General features: G+C 45.4%; 1 protein-coding gene across 5 annotated transcripts in view; it reads right to left on the bottom strand.

The window, feature by feature from the left end:
* Positions 1-407: 407 nt before the first annotated feature.
* The window catches only part of PXYLP1 (2-phosphoxylose phosphatase 1), a 68,851-nt gene continuing 47,055 nt past the window's right edge, over positions 408-22,203 (bottom strand). For 2 of the 5 annotated variants that reach the window (XM_075569694.1, XM_075569695.1), the window contains exons 3-7: positions 15,264-15,320; positions 11,512-11,682; positions 8,738-8,864; positions 7,436-7,575; positions 409-4,567 (exon numbers count right to left, since the gene is read on the bottom strand). In XM_075569694.1, coding sequence (XP_075425809.1) covers positions 3,636-4,567; positions 7,436-7,575; positions 8,738-8,864; positions 11,512-11,682; positions 15,264-15,320 — 1,427 coding nt within the window. In that variant the 3' untranslated portion in view covers positions 409-3,635. Of the gene's footprint in view, positions 4,568-7,435; positions 7,576-8,737; positions 8,865-11,511; positions 11,683-15,263; positions 15,321-16,045; positions 16,130-22,203 lie in introns of those variants that run through there. The other 3 variants (XR_012787931.1, XM_075569693.1, XM_075569697.1) reach the window with 3 other exon arrangements.

Here is a 22,203-nt window from a genome sequence, read left to right on the forward strand (position 1 = left end):
TGATTGAGCCACCTGTGCTGAAGCAGGGATATCCTGAAACTCTGACCTGGTGGGGGGGGGGGGGGGGGCTTGAAGACTGGAGCGAGTTAAGAGACCCATGGAAGAAGCGCTTACTGTATATAGGTCTTAATATGATTACCATAGCAACTTTAACTGTATATACTGGATTATATAGTGTTACAGAAAATGAAACCTGTCAGAATCTGCATGATAGCTTCTTAATGAACGTTGCTGTGATTTTTGTATAAGGTTAGGAAATTCTTGCATGGGTAGATAAAAAAAAATATATATATATATATATATTTTATATATATATAACAACACTAATTCCATTTAAGAAAGAGAAATACAATAGAATAGCCTTGAAATAAAATGTGACCAAATGTTCTTACAGGTCTTTTCCAAAATGCTTTGTTTATTGATAGAAAATAATGCAGCATTAAAAATAAATACAAATTAAAAAAATGTTGAAACACATTTTAAACCCCCCCACCAACCCCCCGGCAGTGTAAAAGTTGTTGCTTGCTATCCAAGTAAATTAAACAACACGAAAAAAGGCCACAAAACCACATTTTCAATTACTGACAGTCTATGGCAGGGGGGGCTCAACTTCAGTCCTCAAGCCCCTCAACAGGTCAGGTTTTCAGGATATCCCAGCAACAGCACAGGTGATTGAGCGACCTGTGCTGAAGCTGGGATATCTTGAAAACCTGACCTGTTTGGGAGGGTGTCTTGAGGACTGGAGTTGAACACCCCTGGTTTGTGGGAAAGAAAAGACCGTACACATGAAAAAGCTTTGTATATTATTATTTCAACACTGAAGAACGCCCACGAGTTAAGTCCAATCGAAGGTTTCACAAACGACAACAAATATTTCCTTCTCCCGGACGAATACAGCTTTAAACTACACGGAGAAGAAAATAAACCGGGTTTAGTCTTCCAAAGAGAAAGCCTGGCACGTCACATGGGAGAGAAGCAGCGGACACTGCGGCTTTGCAAATTCTTCCCAGCAGCACAATGGAGAAACTTTAGCTCTGCTGTGCAACGAGCGACAAGTACACAATCTGATGAGTTGTGCGTGAATTAGACATCTAGAAAGAGAAGTTTGTTTATTACCTATAAAGATGGTAGATATGTACAGTAGGCTGCAAAAACTGGAACGATGTTAAACCCATTTCATTTCCATGTCAAGCCAGAGGTTGTAAAACATCAATGTGAAGGAATAATTGGGGCAGCAGGTTGTGCAGAGTTCGAGCAGCCGTCGGAGGAATAGGGGCTATTCCGCCTGTGGGGGGGTACTGTTTTATGCCAGGCTGGATCCTGCAATGTATCAATGTAAAAAGGCCGACCGTTTAAAGCAGCAGCCCGTGCTAAACAACAAACCACCCGCAGGTTACATTAGACTTCCATATTTTTTTTAAACTGTATTTCTATATTAAAATAATATATATCAAAATGTATGAATCACTTCACTCCGGGTCAGATAACGGAGTCCTGTGTTGCCCCAATGCATGCAAATTCATTCAAAAGTGTGTACACACACACAAATAATAATAACAGCATGTTCTTGTGTAGCGCTGTGAGTTGTACGCAGCGCTTTACAGAGACATTTTGCAGGCACAGGTCCCTGCCCTGTAGAGCTTACAATCTATGTTTTTGGTGCCTGAGGCACAGGGTCCCCTGCTTGAAACTCAGTGCCAGTCAGTGTCTTTACTCGCCGAGCCGCTCCTTCTCCAAAGAATGCAAATATGATCAGTAAGGGCCGCTGCTAGAAAGGGTTTATTTCTCTCCTTTAGAATAAACATCACATTGGTAGCAGGTAATTATCATCTAAACCCAGAGTGGCCAACTCCAGCCGTCAAGGGCCACCAGCAGGTCAGGTTTTCAGGATATTTTTGCTTCAGCACAGGTGGCTCAATCTGTCCCTGCTTCAGCACAGGTGGCTCACTTTGAGGCTTAGTCTTTGATTGAGCCCCCTGTGCTGAAGCAGGGATATCCTGAAAACCTGACCTGCTGGTGGCCCTTGACGGCCGGAGTTGGCCACCCCTGATCTTGCCTGTGTTACTAATTTATATATTTCATAGCATCATAACTTAATATACACTGAGCATGAGCAAAGACCTTAGGTACATTGAATGGATGAGACCTGGAATTCAGAATAATCACGCATAAGCAAAGTAAAGGTCCACTTTTTACATGGTTACTTATCACCATAACGCTGTAGTATTAAACCCCACCATCACACTTCCGACATCAAACGGTTTTGATCTCATTGAGACTGTACGAGGTGTGCGTGTGTGTATGTGTGCGAGGTGCCCTCTGGTGGCCAATTGCATTGTGGCAGCCATGACGTAAAAACACATTGGTGTCACACAGCCTTGTCAAGTAATAGGGGATCAAGTAGCACCAAAAATGACATCATTTATTACCAGATATTAAGCCACAGTCTGAAAGTTACTCGTTACTACACGTACCAACGTTGCTATCCAGTTAGGATGGACTCTTGTGACCCGATGGCCAGACGTTAAACGTCAACGCTCAAAAATAGCAGAAGGAGGCACTGTTTAATGACAATTAAAAACATTAAAAAAATTCACCGTCAAATAATGTACAGTAAAAAGTCACTCCTGTTCAAGCAATGTCCAGATTACAGTAGCCCAGGTATTTGATGATATTCGCATTTTAAAAATATATATATATACATAAAACTGCTACAAAGCTGTGTGTTTGACTCCAACACAAGCTCGGGTATAATTACGCAAAGGAGGTTACAGTCATTATTTTGCTCTGTTTGATGCCAAACCTGAAACATAAGTCAACTGGGTGAAATCACCATTGTGAGCCCAGTATAAGTCTCTATCACCAGACAGCGCAGAATAAAACGGCCAGCGAGTATTTACACACAGTATTTTAGCCCGATTCCTGTTGGGTAACGATCCCTTAACTCAGGGGTTTGGAAACTGGGGTGTGTGGTGCTTTCTAGGGGGGTGGGGGGGGAGAGCTGCGCGTACAGAGGCCCCGCGCTCTTCCCCACAACAACATTTAAATTAAATGCCGGGGGAGCACGCGAGGCCTCTACATGTGGCTTACCTTGTCTCAGGCAGCGGGGTTACATGACGTCGCGTTGCCATAGCAGCATGGGGTCACGTGACATAATGACGTCAGAGACCGGCGGAGAAAAGGTAAGGGGGGGCAGGCAGAGGGGGAATTTTTTTTTTTAAATTTGTACACCCTCATTCTGACTGAGCCACCTGTGCTGAAGCAGGGATATCCTTAAAACCTGACCTGTTGGTGGCCCTTGAGGACTGGAGTTGGCCGCCCCTGACTTAAGGGTTTGTTCCAAAACTTTCTAATGGTCACAGCCTTAAGCAGCACTGGGTTTCCATAGCAGAATGAAACTGCATAGCAGTCGCTGTGAACATTTGGCAGCCTAGAGGTGCTTTGTGCTGTGAACACGCTATTATTATACAGACCTATTAGACATGGTGCAAAAACAGACGTTGCTTGGTGTTGGTTTGTATGAGTCGTGTTATTGAGCTTTACAGAATGTGCAGTATTCTCTACTGCACTAAATATGGCAGACACTGGAATGTTTTTGTTTTACCTAACATACCTCCGGTGCGCTATTCCCCTCTTTAAAATAACCTCTGATGACATGTGTCATAATAACTGGTGCCATTAACAGCCAAAAACATTTCCTTCTTTACAAAGCGGACAAACTTTGCAAAGGGGCACAGGGCCTGCTTGGAACGCCTTTCCTGCCCTCGGCAGAAAGAGGTCTGAAAGGTGACATCCTCCCCGTTATAAAGAACGCGCACGTACTGCTCTTTCTTCCCCTCGGGGTTATGCCACAGCTCGAAGACCAACCGAGCGGCAAATCGGGGGAACCTGGCTTCCGCCAGCCCCATGGAGCTGAGGACAGGTGAGAGGGTGACGTCGTGGGCGGAGTACAAAGCAAAGAGTTCTTCCTTCTTGCCTTCGGCGACACGCTGCATTCGGCTGACTGTCTGGTTTAGGAGGGGGTGAGTCGCCATTAACGCATACTTGAAATAAAGCTGCTTTTCGTGCCTTTCTTTTTCGTCCTCTATCTGATGCGACTTGATCACCTTAAAGTGCTCGGTGTCGATGCAGCCATTCTTGGTGCAGGGGAAGCTTACATTGTGGCAAAAGAGACACAGCAATGAGTCAATGGGGTTAGATGCTCTTAGCTGACGGGTGGGAACACCCACCACTTTTGCCATGTCTATGTAGGTCTTCTCCAGGTGGCTGTTCTTCACTCGGAGGTTATACTGGCGACGCTGCTCCTCTTCCAGGTAGTGATTCCTTACAGGGCAGTCGCAGTGGCTGGAGCAAAATATAGTGCTCCACTGGTGTCGAATGCTTATCTTCTTCCAGTCAAAGTCCGGCAGAAAGCTGTAGAGCAGGGCCAGCCCGCTTTGCAAAGTCCGGCTCTTTCCAGTGGATTCAATATAGAGCTGCTTTGCGGTCCAGTCGTAGGGCAGCAGCCTGTGCTTCTTTAAGTAGATGTCCCGTAAAAGCTGCCCGTTTCGGAGATGTTGCACAACACCTGCAATAGATACACAAGATATTTAGGATTACTTGTTCCATGAGAAATGGCTCTACATATTTGCTAAATATTTGGGGGGGGTTGCCCGTGTGCCACACTTTAATCATCTCTTCCTACCTTGTGAGGTTTTTTGGGGGGGGTGATCTTCACAACTTTTATTCACCTCAAACAAAAACGGCATGGAATGAGTTAATCACACAATTTCTTCAAAAATACAGAAAAGTATGTATATATGTATGTCTGCATATATATATATATATATATATATATATATATATATATATATATATATATATATATTTATACATACACACATGAACCACTGATAAAATAAGTCAGTATCTAGGAGGCCGTGGTGTGTGTGTGTGGGGGGTGGGGGGTATCTGAATAGAACTCCCTAATCCAGGGGTGCTAAATTGCAGTTCTCACGATCCCCCAACAGATCAAGTTTTAAGGATATCCCAGCTTCAGCACAGGTGGCTCAATCGAAGAAGCAGGGACTTTATTGAGCCACTTGTGCTGAAGCAGGGACTGAATGAGCCACCTGTGGTGCAGGAGGGTCTGATTGACCCACCTGTGATGCTGCAGGGACCATTGAGCCCCTTGTGCTGAAGCAGGGATATCCTTAAAACCTGACCTGTTGGGGGGGTCTTAAGGACTGGAGTTGAGAAGTAAGCGGTCACAGTATTCCCGGGTATAGTAAATGACCAACTATACAGACCAGCCCTACTACAGACCATGACACTGCCCAAGTACTGTATACAGGCATACCCCGGTTTAAGGACACTCACTTTAAGTACACTCGCGAGTAAGTACATATCGCCCAATAGGCAAACGGCAGCTCACGCATGCGCCTGTCAGCACGTCCTGAACAGCAATACCGGCTCCCTACCTGTACCGAAGCTGTGCGCAAGCGGGGAGACTATAGAGCCTGTTACACATGTCTTATTTACATAAGTTATGCACGTATATGATGATTGCAGTACAGTACATGCATCGATACGTGGGGAAAAGGTCGTGCTTCACTTTAAGTACATTTTCGCTTTACATACATGCTCCGGTCCCATTGCGTACGTTAATGCGGGGTATGCCTGTATACATACTAACTGCCTGAAAAATAAATCGGCATCAATAAGGAAGCAGCTGGTCCAAAGATACAAACATTGCTACCACTAAAGGGAACAGTGCAGCCCCCTGGCAGCACTAAAGTGGGTCTCTCAGACCACGTTCACTCAGCGTATACCAGCACACGCATAATGGCATTGCAGCTGCACAGCGGAACCCAGCGTGCGCTCGCCCAGGTAACGCCTTCTTGGCAGTGCTAATGGGTTTGGTGTCTTGAATAAAAGTGATGGTAAGAAACACACAATTTATACAAACCACTATCCTGCCATTACAGGTACAGTCTCCACACATTACTCTCATGTTCAGCATCCTTCGCATGTCTCAGGCAGCGCTACAGAGCTGTCTGACATGTGCAAATGCACCACGAGTGGCATGTTTATTTGCTGTACACTGTACGGGGGAGGGTTTTTGTCACTTTTTTTTACCCACCATAACTTTGTTAATGTCTGGTTATACCCACGTACCAGCTTCACGTTGCAGAGCCAGGAACCAACCTCACACGGGTGTCAAAATAGCCGCCTGTGAATAGGTTACTGGCTCTGCACTTCTTAAACCTGAAAAGCTGTGTAATATGGCAGGCATAAGCTTATAGGGGTTCCATGTTAAAATGGATAAGAAGTAAAGACTGACACACTGTGCTCATTTGCATGTCATTACCCAGAATCCCTGGCGGCAGCGTAAGCCCGGTATGCTAAGAGATAATGGCGAAAGACAGGGTCGCAGACATGTCTGAGACGTGCAAATGCACCCACCATTGGTATTTGTATTTACTTTTATATTCAACAAACCCATCTCCCACGCTGTACCAGCAGACTGCTAATTTGACAAGAGACACATATGCTAAATACCGTCATATTAACTACAAAGCCCCCGATTCTGTGATTTGTGTGATCTCGGACAAGACGCTTTCTTTTCAGGCGCCTCAGCTCAATCACAGGAAAAACTATGTGGACATATTACTACCTTCCGTCCATTTCTTTGGTAACTACATTACAGACCAGAAAACATGAAATTAGCGCCCGAATATCACCTCCGAGGGGACCATATCACAACAACGATCCCCTCCCCGGGCCTTGCAGCAAGGAGATGGTTCATATACTGTAAATGTAACGACGCTGCCTGTTTGATGTTTGGAGCCCAGAATGAGATTAGTGCTTAGTGTTCCTATGTGCAATAAACAAGTTGGGCACTTTATTGTGTCTGTAACCATGTTCCGGACAGTTCTGGAATGCTTTACCTGGCCGTCGCAGACACACCGAGAAAACACAGATTATTGGAACCAAATTGGAATAACGACAGTTACATGATTAATAGGATAACAGGGCACCGGGCATTCAATAAGATAAGTAAATACTTTTAAATCATTTTACAACAAAATCATTTTACAAGCAAGGTTGCATGTCAACCGTGCCCGCTCTGCCTCAATGTCAATGATTGTCAAATGACTAACTAGTACGGGACAGTACTATAGAGAATTATGGTGCAGATGAGAAAGAGATGAGGGCAATAAACCCTATTCCGAAATTCCAGGTTAAAATGTTTACAAACATAACTAGGGGAACTTTAATTAGAAAATATTTACAGCTGTCTGATTTGTTTGAATCAATTTGGCCCTAAGTGGGCCTGGATATGTGTGGAATTGTATGTGCTGATTTTGTCTATTGCAATGTCTGTCTCACTGCCGGGAGGGGACAGTACACCCCACAGAAGGTACATTGGTAAAAACAGAATATACTATCTCACCTGTCTGGGTTAGTTCTCCCATCTCACACAGGGAATGGCTGGGGAAACGAGGCAGGCTACTCAAGGCGCTATCCATGTGTGCTTCCGAGCCTTTTGACATATGGCTAATAAAATCTGCCAGCAGGGGATGAGATGGCTTCCTGAGGTGAAGATAGATGGGAACAGATTACAGAAAAAAACAGGATACAAAATAGATGCACGCGAGATGGTGAGCCTGGAGTTACAGAACGTCCTGAATGGCGCTTTACAATGGCTGACAAATGCAGCGTTGTGCTTATAGGGCTATCTGAGCAGTACACTGGCAGGTGAAAAAAATACAACACAATATAATGGGCCATATTTACCAAGCAGTCTTGTGTACTGGAAGATACCTGATGGAACACTGAAGTGAATGTACGGTGTCTTAAAGCGGCACTCCAACCTACTAAACCCTCATTTGTTTTTAAAGGGGGTCCCCAGAGCTGACCCATTCTATTTTCAGCTCCATGGCGCTCTAGTTCCCGAGATACTTGCTGGAAAAGGTACCGGCGGTACTTCCGGGGCTTTAAATCTGCGTCTTGTTGGCCAACAGGAAGCCGCGATGGATAACACTGCAGTTTCCTATTGGCCAGGGTGACGCAGGAGATTTAAACCGCCATTCTGTTTCGGCTGGACGGGACTGAAACGCCGGTACCTTTACCGGTCAGTATTTCAGGGTGTCGCCCAGTTTCCTATCCTGTAAAAAAAGAATAATAAGAGAAGAGCCAGTATGTCTGGTGGAAAATACGAAGGTAAACCTTATTTATTTGGTAACTATAGTACCGTGGTTCTCAAACCTCTCCTTTGGGCCCTGAGCCAGACCATGTTTCTGAGGTCAACACCCAAAATTATATTCATGCGCATAGTAACCCCTTCAGTGCCATAGAGACGTTATGCTGCCCTTCTTCAGGGTCTGATCATTTTCTAGGGAGCGTTTGCAGTCAGCGCTCCGACTGTGAACAAAACGGAAGAGAAGGACCTCCCCGAGAGGTTTGAGAACCAACAGATCAGGTTTTAAGGATATCCCGGCTTCAGCACTGGTGGCTCAATCAGTGGCTCAGTCGAAGAGGAGTTGGCCACCCCTGCACTAGTGCATTACTTTGAACTATACTTTTTACCGCCATTTCATGTGGGCACGTGATATTACTTATTTATATCTGTTTTCTTTCTGCACTTTTTACTTAAAAAAAAAAAAAAAATGAACAGATTTACGCAACCAGTTTAAGAAAAGAGTTAGAGAAACAAAGGGATAACATGAGAACTGAAGTCTTCTGTACAATTTACCGGCCTGGTTCCAGGACACAGTCAATGTCAGGCTTCTTGGTTTTGGGGATAGCATACAATGGATACCGGTCTCCATGACGGATCATCACGTGGACAGACAGCAGCTTCAAGTTGTGAGGTGCATGACCTGGTGGCAGGAGACAAATAATAGAAGTGGATAAGTGAACCGTGTGCCGACCAAACATACGTGTGTATGGGGCTCTCACAACCAGCGTTATCACCCTGTCTAGATGTGACTGCTCTCTGGTTATTAGTACTGTACACTGCACCTGTTTCTACAGCTTCTGTTTCTTGTATTCTGGGATCCCCACTCAAATTGAACAGGTAATCTTGGACTATAACATATGAACACTAATTGAAATACAGATGTAGAAGGCGCGATTACTCGTTAAGGAGAATTATAGGGTAAACTGTTTGACATTCCGGGCGTTATTGAAATCCCTGCTCTCTGATTGGTCAAAATTCCGGGCATTATTCATTTCATAATGGCCCAGAATTGTTGGCTTCGCCTCGGGCCTTCAACTCTTCCAGCCAGGGCATTATTGGCCAGTAATGTCCTGTTCTTCTGGGATTATTATTACTTAAATAACGTGTTGAATAACGTATGTGTTATTCAACAAGTTATTTCTCCTTAATGGGGGTAATGACGTCTTCTACATCTGTGCTGTTAATACGTTGTATTGTGTTAATACTGGCGCGTTGTTTAACTGAAGCGGTAACATCTGTATGCACACAGACCGTCCAAGAGTTTATTTAACCTTTTCTATAACATGAGTTTCCTTTAGTATAATCCCTTGTACAGGCTTAGATGATAAAACTAATTTCAGCATTAGCAAATTGATAGATGTTATTATATTTGTATGTTATGTGACCTTGTTTCACCTCCCACTGTACCACACTGCAATGGCATCTTACATATAAAAAAAAGTGTGTATGTGTAGAGCACGCGCTTTTTAAGTGAAACTTCTTTGTCTTTTGTCACTGTTTTGTCACAGAAATTGTATTTGTGATGGTGATGTTTTTGATTAAAATCAAAACACAATTCCAGTGACAAAACGCAAAGAAGTTTGACTTAGAATGCGCGTGCTCTGCATACAACCCCTGTTTTAGCTATTTGCACTTCTATACTTATACTAACTGTGAATTCCTTGTGTGTGAGTGAGTGCGTGAGATTGTGAAGAGGTTGGGGGGGGGGGGGGTGGCCTGTGGGGGTGGAGGGGTTACCTAGGTGGATGGGTAACTGACTGACTGACCTGGGTGAGTGACTGACCTGGGTGAGTGACTGACCTGGGTGAGTGACTGACTGGGTGGGTGGGTGAGTGACTGGGTGGATGGGTGACCTTGACTGGATGACCGACTGGGTGGGTAGGTGACTGGGTGGGTGGGTGACTGCCTTGACCTACTGGGTGGGTGACTGCCTTGACTGACTGGGTAGGTGACTGACTGGGTGGGTGACTGACTGGGTGGGTGACTGCAGTCACTACCGGGGTTGGTGACTGACCCACCTGTGCAGCAGAGAGTTCAGTGTGGGTCAGGCAGCTGATCACTTCTGCGGTCCTGCGCATGCGTGCGTCACCGGGCAGGCCTGCGCACACAGCACCGGAGGGCCTACGCATACGTGCAGTACTGGGCGGGCCTGCGCACACACGCCTTCGGGGTCTGCACGCGGCGCTGGCCGGGGCGTTACTGCACATGCAAAAATCAATACGAGCTTCTGCGCATGCGCGGAGCGGCATGCCCGCCACAGTTTTTACAACCTCCTCTGCGCATGCGCTGCCTACAATGTGTGTGTGTTTCCCCTCCCTCACCTCCCTCGACATCGCTAGTGGCCTCTTCTGCCAGCAGTGACGTCACTTCCGTCATGGATCTTTGTTACAACACAAGGGATTTTTCCTATCAAAACTCTGCAGGTGCCAGCAAAGAAGTTTCACTTCAAAACGAAGGCACAATTTCTGGTAATTCATAAAGGTATGATAATGTCATGAAGAGATTATAACTGCATATAACAATTCCGAGACATCCGTTATTCAAATTTGCACATTTGTATTTCATTTGAACATACATGTGGGGTAGCATGCCCAGAGACACGTATGTAATCTATCCTATGGTTGCTGGAGCTGTATGTTAGAAGTACCTCCAGCAGTAACATGACGACTAATCACGATTCCCAAACTTTTATTACATTGTGCACCCCCTGCTAGAAAATATTTGTTTCAAAACCCCTAATTATTCAATCTTATTGCCGACTCGTCAGACTATGAACTGTGTGACCGATCCCGGGCAGTATAGTGTCCTGAGCTCATGGAGGGAACACACGCTTAATAAGGCCCCATAATACACCTCAGTGTGTGCAGACACCATGGGTGGTATAGCTGTCAATAACCGAGGGCGCTTCCAAAGTCACGCCCCACAATGCTTTACCTAAGCTAAGGTTCAATTTAGGGCCTTACGCCTTGTACGTGCAGAATCTCCCCACGTACTGTAGGGTGATGTTTACCCTCTGTCCCCGTGCCCCCAAATCTAGATAAATGTTCTGGTTTTCATGCGCGATCAGCACTTGCCGGCCACGAAGGCGCGATGGATGCTTGCCGTTTGCGCGGTCGGTTCTCGCGGTTTGCATACGTGTGAAATTTGGCCCAGGAAAAATATGGCCACGCTACCCACACAGGCTCAGACACCCACTATACCGCCGGGACCTGCCATTGCATATTTCTTTAGACAAACCCCCTGGTGGGAATCGCTATTTGTATGCGGACATCCAGGAGATACAATACCTTCCATGCTTCTCTCTCTTATTCCAGGAGTATTGCAGTACAGATTCGCTTCATGGAGGGGATCTAGTGGCGGCAGCTCTGTCAAAGGATCAGGCATTATTCTCTTCCGATTTTTACCGCTGAGACCATCGTCTCGACCTGGGGCGCCTGGGATCAGGCGCACCGGAAATTCTACGTTACAAAGAACAATTAAAAAGCGCATCAAAAGTTAATACGACTTTAGAACAAGAAAACATAGAAGAACAATTGATGCGTGTTGGGTGATGTATTTGCTATTCATTCATCTGTAATACTTGCACATATCTAGAATCAATCATATATATATATATTTCAAGGAGTGCCACTGCTTCCTTTTGATGTGCATATACAGTATATATATTGTTTTTCAATTACACAGCACCAACTATGCACACAGAAACAGTATACAAGACAATGCAGGAAATATGCTAAAAAACTGGGAAAAGTGCATGGAGACTGTGATGGCAGATACAATAGATTTGTTCAAAAAAAGGTTGGACATCTTTTTAGATGGGAAAGGTATACAGGGATATACCAAATAAGTATACATGGAAGGATGTTGATCCAGGGATTAATCTGATTGCCAATTCTTGGAGTCAGGAAGGAATTAATTTTTCCCCTTAATGGGGTTTTTTGTTTGCCTTCCTCTGGATCAATAAGTAAGTATAGATATAGGACAAAGTATCTGTTGTCTAAATTTAGCATAGGTTGAACTTGATGGACGTGCGTCTTTTTTCAACCTCATCTACTATGTAACTATGTAACTATGTAACTATGTAATGCAATCATTAGGAGAAAGGACTGCCCGTCTCAGAGAGTTTACTGTCTAAGGCAGGGGTGAGCAAACTGGGGGGTGCAATACTTTTTTTTGGGGGGGGGGAGGCGCAGCGGTTCCAGAGGCCCCGCGCTAAGAGTGCAAGACCTCTGTAAACTTACTTACCCGGCTTCAGTCACACGTCTCCATGGCAACGCAGCGTCAAATGACGCCCATTGCCATGGACACGTAACGTGAAATGATGCCGCGAGACACGTGACGTGACCCCGCAGCATCATTTGACGCCACATTAGAGGTGAGGAGGGCACGACCCAGGAGGAGAGCAGGCAGGGGGTGGGGGGGCGCAGCACAGGAAGTTGCGCACCCTTGGTCTAAGGGCTGTTATATACAGGATGCGGCCGTGTGGCCGCGCGTTCCTATGCGAACGCGCGTGCACGTGCCGCATGCTTTTCCTGTATATAGTGCCGGGAGCTGCTGGTAATGTGTATATGTGTGTGTTTGAAATGAAGTCTTATGTAAGATTTTTTTAAATAAAAAGACCTATGCTTCCGAGCTCTTGCGGAAGCGTAGGCGAGACCCTACTAGAGCCGCTCTAATTGCGGCTGTAGGGGCTCAGTGCTGAGCGGAACCTCGCCTCCGCCAGCAAACAACAACCATGGACGAGGCCTAACTGGGAAATGTGTCACCTATTGAATCAGACCTAAGTATCCTTTGCTGTGACTCTTGGAAGGATAGGAGGTTATGGGGTGAAGTTTAAAAGAAGCAGTTTTCCTACTGCCTCTCTTTTTCTTTCTTTTACATGGCTGGGAAGCAGGGGGTCTCTGGAGATGACCTGCATTCATTTCCGAGATACATACAGGAAAGGTAGCGGCCCCTCCAGGGGAAAAAATGTTGGTTTAAATCTCCCACATTACACAGGCCAAAAAGGAATCTGTAACCTCATCCATCCTAGCTTCCTATTGGCCAGCGTCATGCAGGGATTTAAATACCAGGAAGTAACCAGGTGCACCTTTCCCGGCACGTACCTCCGGAGACAGGGGGCACCTTGCCTGGCACGTATCTCCGGAGACAGGGGGCACCTTGCCTGGCACGTATCTCCGGAGACAGGGGGCACCTTGCCCGGCACGTATCTCCGGAGACAGGGGGCACCTTGCCTGGCACGCCCCGTGCGGCTTCCTATTGGCCCACGTGACGCAGAGCTTTAAAGAGCAGAGAGATATCGGCACCCCCTAAAGAGGTAAGTATCGCTGGAAGCAGGGGATCCCCAAAGCTGAAAGGAATGGGGTTCAGCTCCGGAGACCCCCTGCTTTAACCCTGGGCAAAATAAATAATATAAATGTTAAAATAAAAGCGCTTGGATTGCCTCTTGAATGACCCAGACGATCACATGCAAAGTCACATAAATGGTCTCATTTTGACACGCCAAAAGTTTGCATCGATTAATGTCCGGAAAACTTTATACAAATTTAGCACAAGAAACAACACAAATTTTTACTACTTCAACATCACACATATTTTGGGAACTGGGGCATGTAACAGAATTTAGTGCAAAAATCTGTTTCTTCCTCTCTAGCTGCGGTATTTACCCAGGTTATCGTCTCCTGAACGAACATCAGATTTTAAAAATAGAAACAGCGTTGGACAGGGCAAGAAGTTAGAAAATATAAAGCAAAAAAAAAGAAGAAGCTGATCAGCGCAGACGCTGCGTATAGGCGCAAAGTATCTGTTTGCTTAGCCAGTAACAGGGTAAATGGAGTTAGTCGTTTTAATTCTGCAAACCTGCCTAGCATGTTAGCAGTGACAAGATTTGCAAATGTAGGTCAGTTTCAGTTAAAAGAACCCAGGGGCAGACTTATCACTATTATTTATTACTGCCCTTTAATGCTTTGACAAAACTGGCAACACAACATAGGGTAAGATAGGCAAGGGGCATGGCGCTGAAAATGCCCCCGCTGGCGGTCTCAGAAAGACCCATTGACTTGTGTCGCAAAGTGTCATTAATAACATCCCGACGTACGTTTCGCACAAGCTAGAGCTTCGCTTGGAGGCAAAAAAAAAAAAAAAAATGACACCTTCCGACACACGTCGATGGGTCAGATCTGAGACCGCCAGTGCGGGGATTTTCAGAGTTCCTAACTGCAAGAGGGTTTCTGAGTTAGCAAGTTAGATTGTAAGCTCTTCAGAGCAGGGACTCCTCTTCCTAAATGTTAATTTTTAAATCTGAAGCACTTATTCCCATGATCTGTTATTTGTATTAGTTATTTATATGATTGTCACGTGTATTACTACTGTGAAGCGCTGTGTACATTAATGGCACTATATAAATAAAGACTGTACATTGTCATTTTTTAATGTTAAGTTATATATTATGTGGTGTGCAGTCAAGTGAATATCTTTGAGAGACCGTATACTCTACAGCCCTTCTCTGAATATATTTGACCGTTTGCACCACAATAGGATTCCCATATTGAGATTTATTAAATTGATCAACTTCTCCCTTTCTTCTTTGACACGTTCATGGGTCCCAGGATCACAAGGGAACCTTTTCCAAAATAAAATAGATTTCTAAAAAAATACCAATTGCTGGTTTTATTCCACAAGGATTCTAATAATATGAAATTAAATCTCATTTTCCATGTGAACACTATAATTCCTGCACCCTCAGACCCTGTCTGCCTTAGATTGCTACATGAATACCAGGGAGTGTCTTGTGGTGCAGAGGAGCTTGGACGCAAAAGAACCAGACTGATCGGTTTGCTTTAATGACTATAATTAAAGAAACATACAGTACATATGCTTTTATGATCGAGCTATGGAAATAGGGTAGTGTTTCAGGCTGTCGAGTACAGTTTAGTTCAGAAATAAATGGAACTTATTACAGTGCAGCTGCAGTAAGTTCCCTGCTGCAAATAGCAATGAGAGACAGAGCATGCTGTGTCAGACTGGGGGTGGGCTTTACCTGGAAACGCATGTACCTCTGTCTTAAGCTGCATACTTACAGGCAACCATCTGGAAACTGTCAAAAAGCAAGAACACATGTGTAAGTAAGCAATAAAACTAGCTCTACATGGTAACAGTGAGGCTCTAATACGCTCAAATACCAAAGATAAAGGCTCAGAGAAACATGTACACATATACAGTGCTGTATATATACTTTTTCCAGACACAATGAGTCCCTGCCCCACGGAGATTACAATGTAATTTTGTTTTTTGGTGCCTGAGGCACAGAGAGATAAAGGGACTCGCCCAAGGAGCTGACACCGGGAATTGAACCAGGTTTCCCTGCTTCAAACGCAGTGTTATTGTTTTCAGAGTCTGTGCCTTTACTCACTGAGCCACTTCTACAGTGTTTATTAAAAAAAACAAACAAACAAAATATATATATATACACACACACACACACACACACATCATCCACACACATCATCCACACACAATCTCAATGTCAAATCGCAATGTACAAAAACATTTTAATAAGCATATATATATATCAATTAACTTCTTCACTGCCAAGAAATACGCCTTACACAATGTCCCCCTCTCTTGTATTAAAGCAAATGGAAGAAAAGTCCTCCTTCACCCAGAAAATGCCGTTTTTGTTAAATGTTAAAGTCAAATGTTTATGGAACTAACCTGCTTTTTCTAGGAGAGGAAGGAGTTGTTTCTAGAACAGATTCATGCTACTTCAAACCCAAACATAACTGGAACCATTACACAGAAACCGATGCATTGAAAGTTTACCTAATATTAGGAGGATTGGGACCATGCTTTCCGATGCAGAACGGTGCCCGTCCAGATGCTGCTCACTATGGAAATGGCAATGCTTTCTCCCAGCACACTGCCGTTTTAAATGGTATATTTTTATTCTTTGGCACAGCGCCTCGTAAAGACTTGGGTTCCTGAGACAGAACTCTCTTTCACAGATCTGCATACCTAACAGCTGATTCAGTTCCTTTTTCAGGGAACTAGACACACATGGACCACAGCAAGAAAGACCGCCTTGTTCTCTTGGGACCCAACGTTAACTTAAACATTTGCCAGCGTTTTGTTCCATACCGTCTTTGTGCTAAAAGAGGAACTATTTTTAACCTCTTCAACTGGAAGGGCCTTCCTGTGGCTTGATTGGTATTTTCTCTCTAATGGAGCACTTCTGGCTTCTTAACCCGTCTTAATTGCACTGTATCTCACACGTCGCACTGCTGAATGTTAGCACCTATAACACAGCAGACAGGTCCTGCATCCCAGGCTATTGACTGTATCATTGTTTGGTTTCTCCCTTTATCCATGTAGTGGCCGCAATTCAAAGGACACAGTATAAGATCGGTCTAGTCACTGCCACTCACCTTCGCCGACAGCCGTTTCGCTGCCAAGGTAAGCCCCTAACCTTACCCTTTGGTTGGGAGGGGGGGGGGGGGGAAACCCCGAATATTAACCCCTAATACCAACGCTAACCCCTACCCTAAAAACCTTAACCTCTTACCCTAATTCCCTACCCTAAAAACTTACATCCCTTACCTTAAAACCCCCTATCCTTAACCCCCTACCCTAACTTCAAAAAACCCTTAAGTTAACTTAGCTTATTGACACACCGGCCGGAGGGAGAGTTTGCAGTGACCAGAGTGAAGGAAAGTGAAATGACAGTGCTGGCAAGAGGATTGAGAGGCAGGTAACAGGACAGCTAATAGACCCATACAATGAAAGGAACCACACAAGTAGAAAAACATAAGAAGCAAATAGAAAACCCTACCACTCTACATAAAGTATATATCTTCATACAGTACATAGCAAGAAGACTTTGTCTTTGTTGGGGCCGCCCCTTCCGTATATATATATATATATATATATATATATATATATATTGTGGTGCATTCGCTGTCCTCTAGGCGCTGAATGGAGCAGTTATTGGACTTTTTCACCACAGAGAGTTAAGATAATCCACTCTGGCATGACTGCTCACCTGCTGGCTGATTAATCAGGGAGTGCCTTAAGAGTATGGAAGCAGCAAGGCATTGAGAGACAGTTTTTCCCCAGAGAAGGGGGAGAGACAGAGGAGCTCCCCAGCTACCAGAAGCTGGCTAAAGAAGTCTGAGAGACACTGCTGAGAGAGCTGTGCTGAAGCAGTGACGGCTGGTTACAGAGGAACACAGAAGTTTCCCTGAGCTCCCACGGGGTGGAATCCCAAAGAGAAGAAGTAAGGACGATAGACTGTGCTGAAGCAGGGACATCACCAGATGGACTAAGATAAGCACAACCCCTTCAATTGTTTACAAAGACTGCTGTTACCTTATTGCTTATGCTAGGGCATGTTTTGGGCTGACAACTGGCTTAGCTGGCAGCTAGGTTAGTAAGGGTTGGAGCTGAGAAGTCAGTTAGCTTTCCTAATGGAAATAGGATTTGATTTTATTATTTGGTTTTTCTTAAAAGGACGGTGGGCCTATTCATATTATTTATCCCTGTAAATAAACCCCAAGTATAAAGACATACAGCGTTTCCTGCCTCATTTGGGATAAAAGAGACTGCGATGTGGTGTCGGCATCACAATATATACATACATACATATACATATATATATACATATACATACATAACAAGAAGACAGCGCGACTCCCATAGCATAATACTGCAAATAAATTTTAATAGTTGCCCAATGCTCAGATTACGGCCACTCACAATTTAAAAATAATAACAAGCACACGCCCGCGACTGCTATCGCGAGACTTTGACCAGGAAGTGGCACACGCCTGCGACTTCTAACGCGACACTTTGACCAGGAAGTGAACTAGTGTGGACGCACGCTCTTGGCTCCCGGTCTGTGGCAGAGGTCTGACGGTATTCATACACGTGGACCTGGTGTATGCAACGGAGGAACGGGTGATGTCTCCACCTTAGTGAGATCCTTGCTTGTTATTATTTTTAAATTGTGAGTGGCCGTAATCTGAGCATTGGGCAACTATTAAAATGTATTTGCAGTATTATGCTATGCGAGCCGCTCTGTCTTCTTGTTTTGTATGTATATATATATATATATATATATATATATATATATATATATATGTATATGTATGTATGTATATATTGGAGCCGCGCTGTCGTCTTGTTTTGTAGTGTGAAGGAGAAAGTGGTTATTTCAGAAGACTGGCAGTGGCGTCCCTACAGCACTGGTTCCGGCTCCATCTGCTATTGGAATCGTTTGTGGGGCACTCTTTTCCTTTTTTGTGTTCCCCGGTCTGTTTGTCATTGTTTGTTTGTGGTTCTATTCTGTGTAGTTTGTATTTTAAAGGCCACACGGGCAAAATTGTTATTAATCATATTTATTTCCAATCTGATATCCACATACCCAAGTGAGCGCAGCAGAATATTTTTTTCTTTTAATATATACATACATATATATATATATATATATATATATATATATATATATATATATATATATACAGTATATCTTAAACTGTTAATGAAATGTCTTTGAATATGATGTATAACCTCTGTTCATTTAATGTACCCATGTATTATTATAACTCTGTGCCCAGGACATACTTGAAAACGAGAATTAACTTTCAATGTATTACTTCCTGGTAAGATTATATATATATATATATATATATATATATATATATATATATATATATATATATATATATTTATATATATATATATATATATATTGTGATGCCATCACTGCCCTCTAAGGGCTAGAATGGGGCAATTGTGGGTCTTTACAGCTCTCATAGAGTTAATCCTCTTGGAAAGGTCTGTTCAGCTGTGCGTTAATGAGCTAATTAGCCTAGCCTGTATAGCCAGGAAGTGATACAGAGATTCCCCCCGCTCCCCCCATGCTGCCAGACACACTGTTGAGAGTTATACAGAGAGGGTGAGAGACGCTGCTGCTATACTGATCTGGGAAGGCACACACAGACAGCCCTGTGAGAGACTGAAAGGGGACCTGCTGCAGGTACACTGGGTAAAGTGGCGAAAGAGTTTAGTTCTCCCACGATTAGTTAGGGACTAAGCAGGATATAGTCAGTACTCCTGGAAGGAGTTAGGTCTTTTGTTTCTGTTTTGTGTTATGAGTTAACCCTGTACCTGCTTTGTACCCTGTAAATAAACCCCTGCTTAGAAAGTACAGTGTTTCCTGTCTTTGATCTGGACAAAAGATCCGACGCTGGGACTGAGACGGCACAATTGGTGGAGTTTAACGCGGGCAGTTCCAGCATCGGATCTTTTGTCCAGATCAAAGGCAGGAAACACTGTACTTTCTAAGCAGGGGTTTATTTACAGGGTACAAAGCAGGTACAGGGTTAACTCATAACACAAAACAGAAAAAAACAACATTGTTGCGGCAGTGGCAGCGCGAGGGCTGGCATGGTCAGTGGCGAGAGCGGCGGCATAGTGCAGAGAGGGCAGGCGGAGGTAGTGAGAGGACGGGCGGAGGCAGTGAGAGGGCGGGTGGAGGCAGTGAGAGGGCTGGCATGGTCAGAGGCGAGAGCGCCGGCATAGTGCTGAGAGGGCAGGCGGAGGCAGTGAGAGGACGGGCGGAGGCAGTGAGAGGACGGACGGAGGCAGGGAGAGGGTGGGCGGAGGCAGGGAGAGGGCGGGCGGAGGCAGTGAGAGGACGGGCGGAGGCAGTGAGAGGACGGGCGGAGGCAGGGAGAGGGCGGGCGGAGGCAGTGAGGGCGGGCGGAGGCAGTGAGAGGGCGGGCGGAGGCAGTGAGAGGGCGGGCAGAGGCAGTGAGAGGGCGGGCGAAGGCAGTGAGAGGGCGGGCGGAGGCAGTGAGAGGGCGGGCGGAGGCAGTGAGAGGGCGGGCGGAGGCAGTTAGAGGACGGGCGGAGGCAGTGAGAGGGCGGGCGGAGGCAGTGAGAGGACGGGCGGAGGCAGGGAGAGGGCGGGCGGAGGCAGTGAGAGGGCGGGCGGAGGCAGTGAGAGGGCTGGCCCGGACGGTGGCTGGGCAGAGCAAGGAGGGCTGGTGGTTTAGTGTGTTGGATCTGAGGTCCGGGTACTACCAAGTGCCGATAAACTCCGAAGATCAGGAGAAAACAGCTTTCGTTTGCCCGTTAGGATTTTACCAATTCACGCGTATGCCCCAAGAGATATGCAGTGCCCCAGCCACTTTTCAGCGCCTAATGGAAAAGACGATTGGAGATATGAATCCCAGAGAGTGCTTAGTGTATCTGGACGATATTATAGTGTTCGGGAAGACGCTGGAGGAGCATGAAGAAAGGCTGATAAAAGTGCTGGATTGACTCAGCGTCGAAGGACTCAAGCTGTCAATGGATAAGTGTCGGTTTTGCCGCACCTCGGTGACCTATGTGGGTCATATTGTCTCTGCAGAAGGAATATCTACGGACCCTGGGAAGATAGAGGCAGTAGGGAACTGGCCGCGACCCAATAACGTCATGGAATTACGCTCCTTCCTGGGGTTTTGCGGGTACTACCGAAGGTTTGTGGAAGGCTACTCACGCAAAGCGAAGATTCTTAACACCCTTCTCAAAATCTACCCTAAGGATACGGGTCGGAAAGCCGCTTCCGCTCAAGCACCCTTTGGGGACAAGTGGACTCCTGCGTGCGAACAGGCGTTTCTGGGGTTGAAGACAAATTTAACACAGGTTCCGGTGTTGGCCTATGCAGATTCTGATTTGCCGTATATTCTACATGTTGATGCCAGCTTTAACGGTTTAGGAGCTGTGCTGCACCAGAAGTATGATACCGGACTTAGACCCGTGGCCTATGTCAGTCGAAGTTTAACGCCCAGCGAACAGAACTATTCTGTACACAAACTGGAGTTTCTAGCTCTTAAATGGGCTGTTGTGGACAAGCTGCGTGACTACTTGTATGGAGTCACATTTGAAGTTAGAACTGATAACAACCCGTTGACATACATCAATACATCTGCTAAGTTGGATGCGACAGGCCACCGCTGGCTAGCAGCGCTTCAAAATGATCAGTTCACACTTAAGTACAAACCTGGCCCTATGAACATTGGCGCTGACGCCCTATCTCGACGACCGGGACTAAATCCTACTCCTGATGAGGGTGTTTGGGAAGAGATTCCGGGACCAGGAGTACGGGCCTTGTGCTCCCTAGCAGCGGTGGTGCAAGACAGAGTGGCCTTCTCGGAATTGAGGATAGTGGATTCTTTAGGGTGTCAAGCAAAGGCTATCTCAGGAGCATACCGTCATCCGGACGGCATGAACATCACCCCAGATAAAATTATTGCCTGGAAGGATCTGGTACAATATCAAATTCACGACCCAGTGGCCAGAATAGTTCGTCAAGCTCTTCAACAAGAAAATCCTTTGGTGATTAAACGGGCCCCTAAAGAAATGGTAGCCCTGTTAATGAAAGAAATGAACAAGTTCGAGCTGGATAACTGTCTATTGTATAGGGTAGTGCCGTATCACAACCATCCAGATAGACGACAGTTGTTCCTACCCAAGATCCTGCAACCTATGGTTCTCCGAGCATTACATGATGACCACGGTCATCTTGGTGTTGACAAAACATTCGGGTTACTTCGTGACCGCTTCTTTTGGTCCAAAATGAGAGTCTGTGGAGCTACACTGTAGGCGGTGTACCCGCTGTATACAACGAAAGACGCTACCCACCCGGGCTGCACCCATGGCCCATCTGAAGAGCTTAGGACCCATGGACCTGGTGTGTATGGACTTTCTTTGCATTGAACCTGACACTCGAGGTATCGGAAATGTACTGGTGATCACAGATCACAACACCAGATATGCCCAAGCTTTCCCTACTAAAGATCAACGGGCTGTGACTGTAGCTAAAGTCTTATGGGAGAAGTACTTCCTTCATTATGGACTGCCAAATCGATTGCATTCAGATCAAGGCCGGGACTTTGAAAGTAATCTTATAGGAGAATTGCTTAAGTTGCTGAGTATCA

This window comes from Ascaphus truei, chromosome 14, assembly GCF_040206685.1.
Source record: "Ascaphus truei isolate aAscTru1 chromosome 14, aAscTru1.hap1, whole genome shotgun sequence".
NCBI classification, from domain to species: Eukaryota; Metazoa; Chordata; class Amphibia; order Anura; family Ascaphidae; genus Ascaphus; species Ascaphus truei.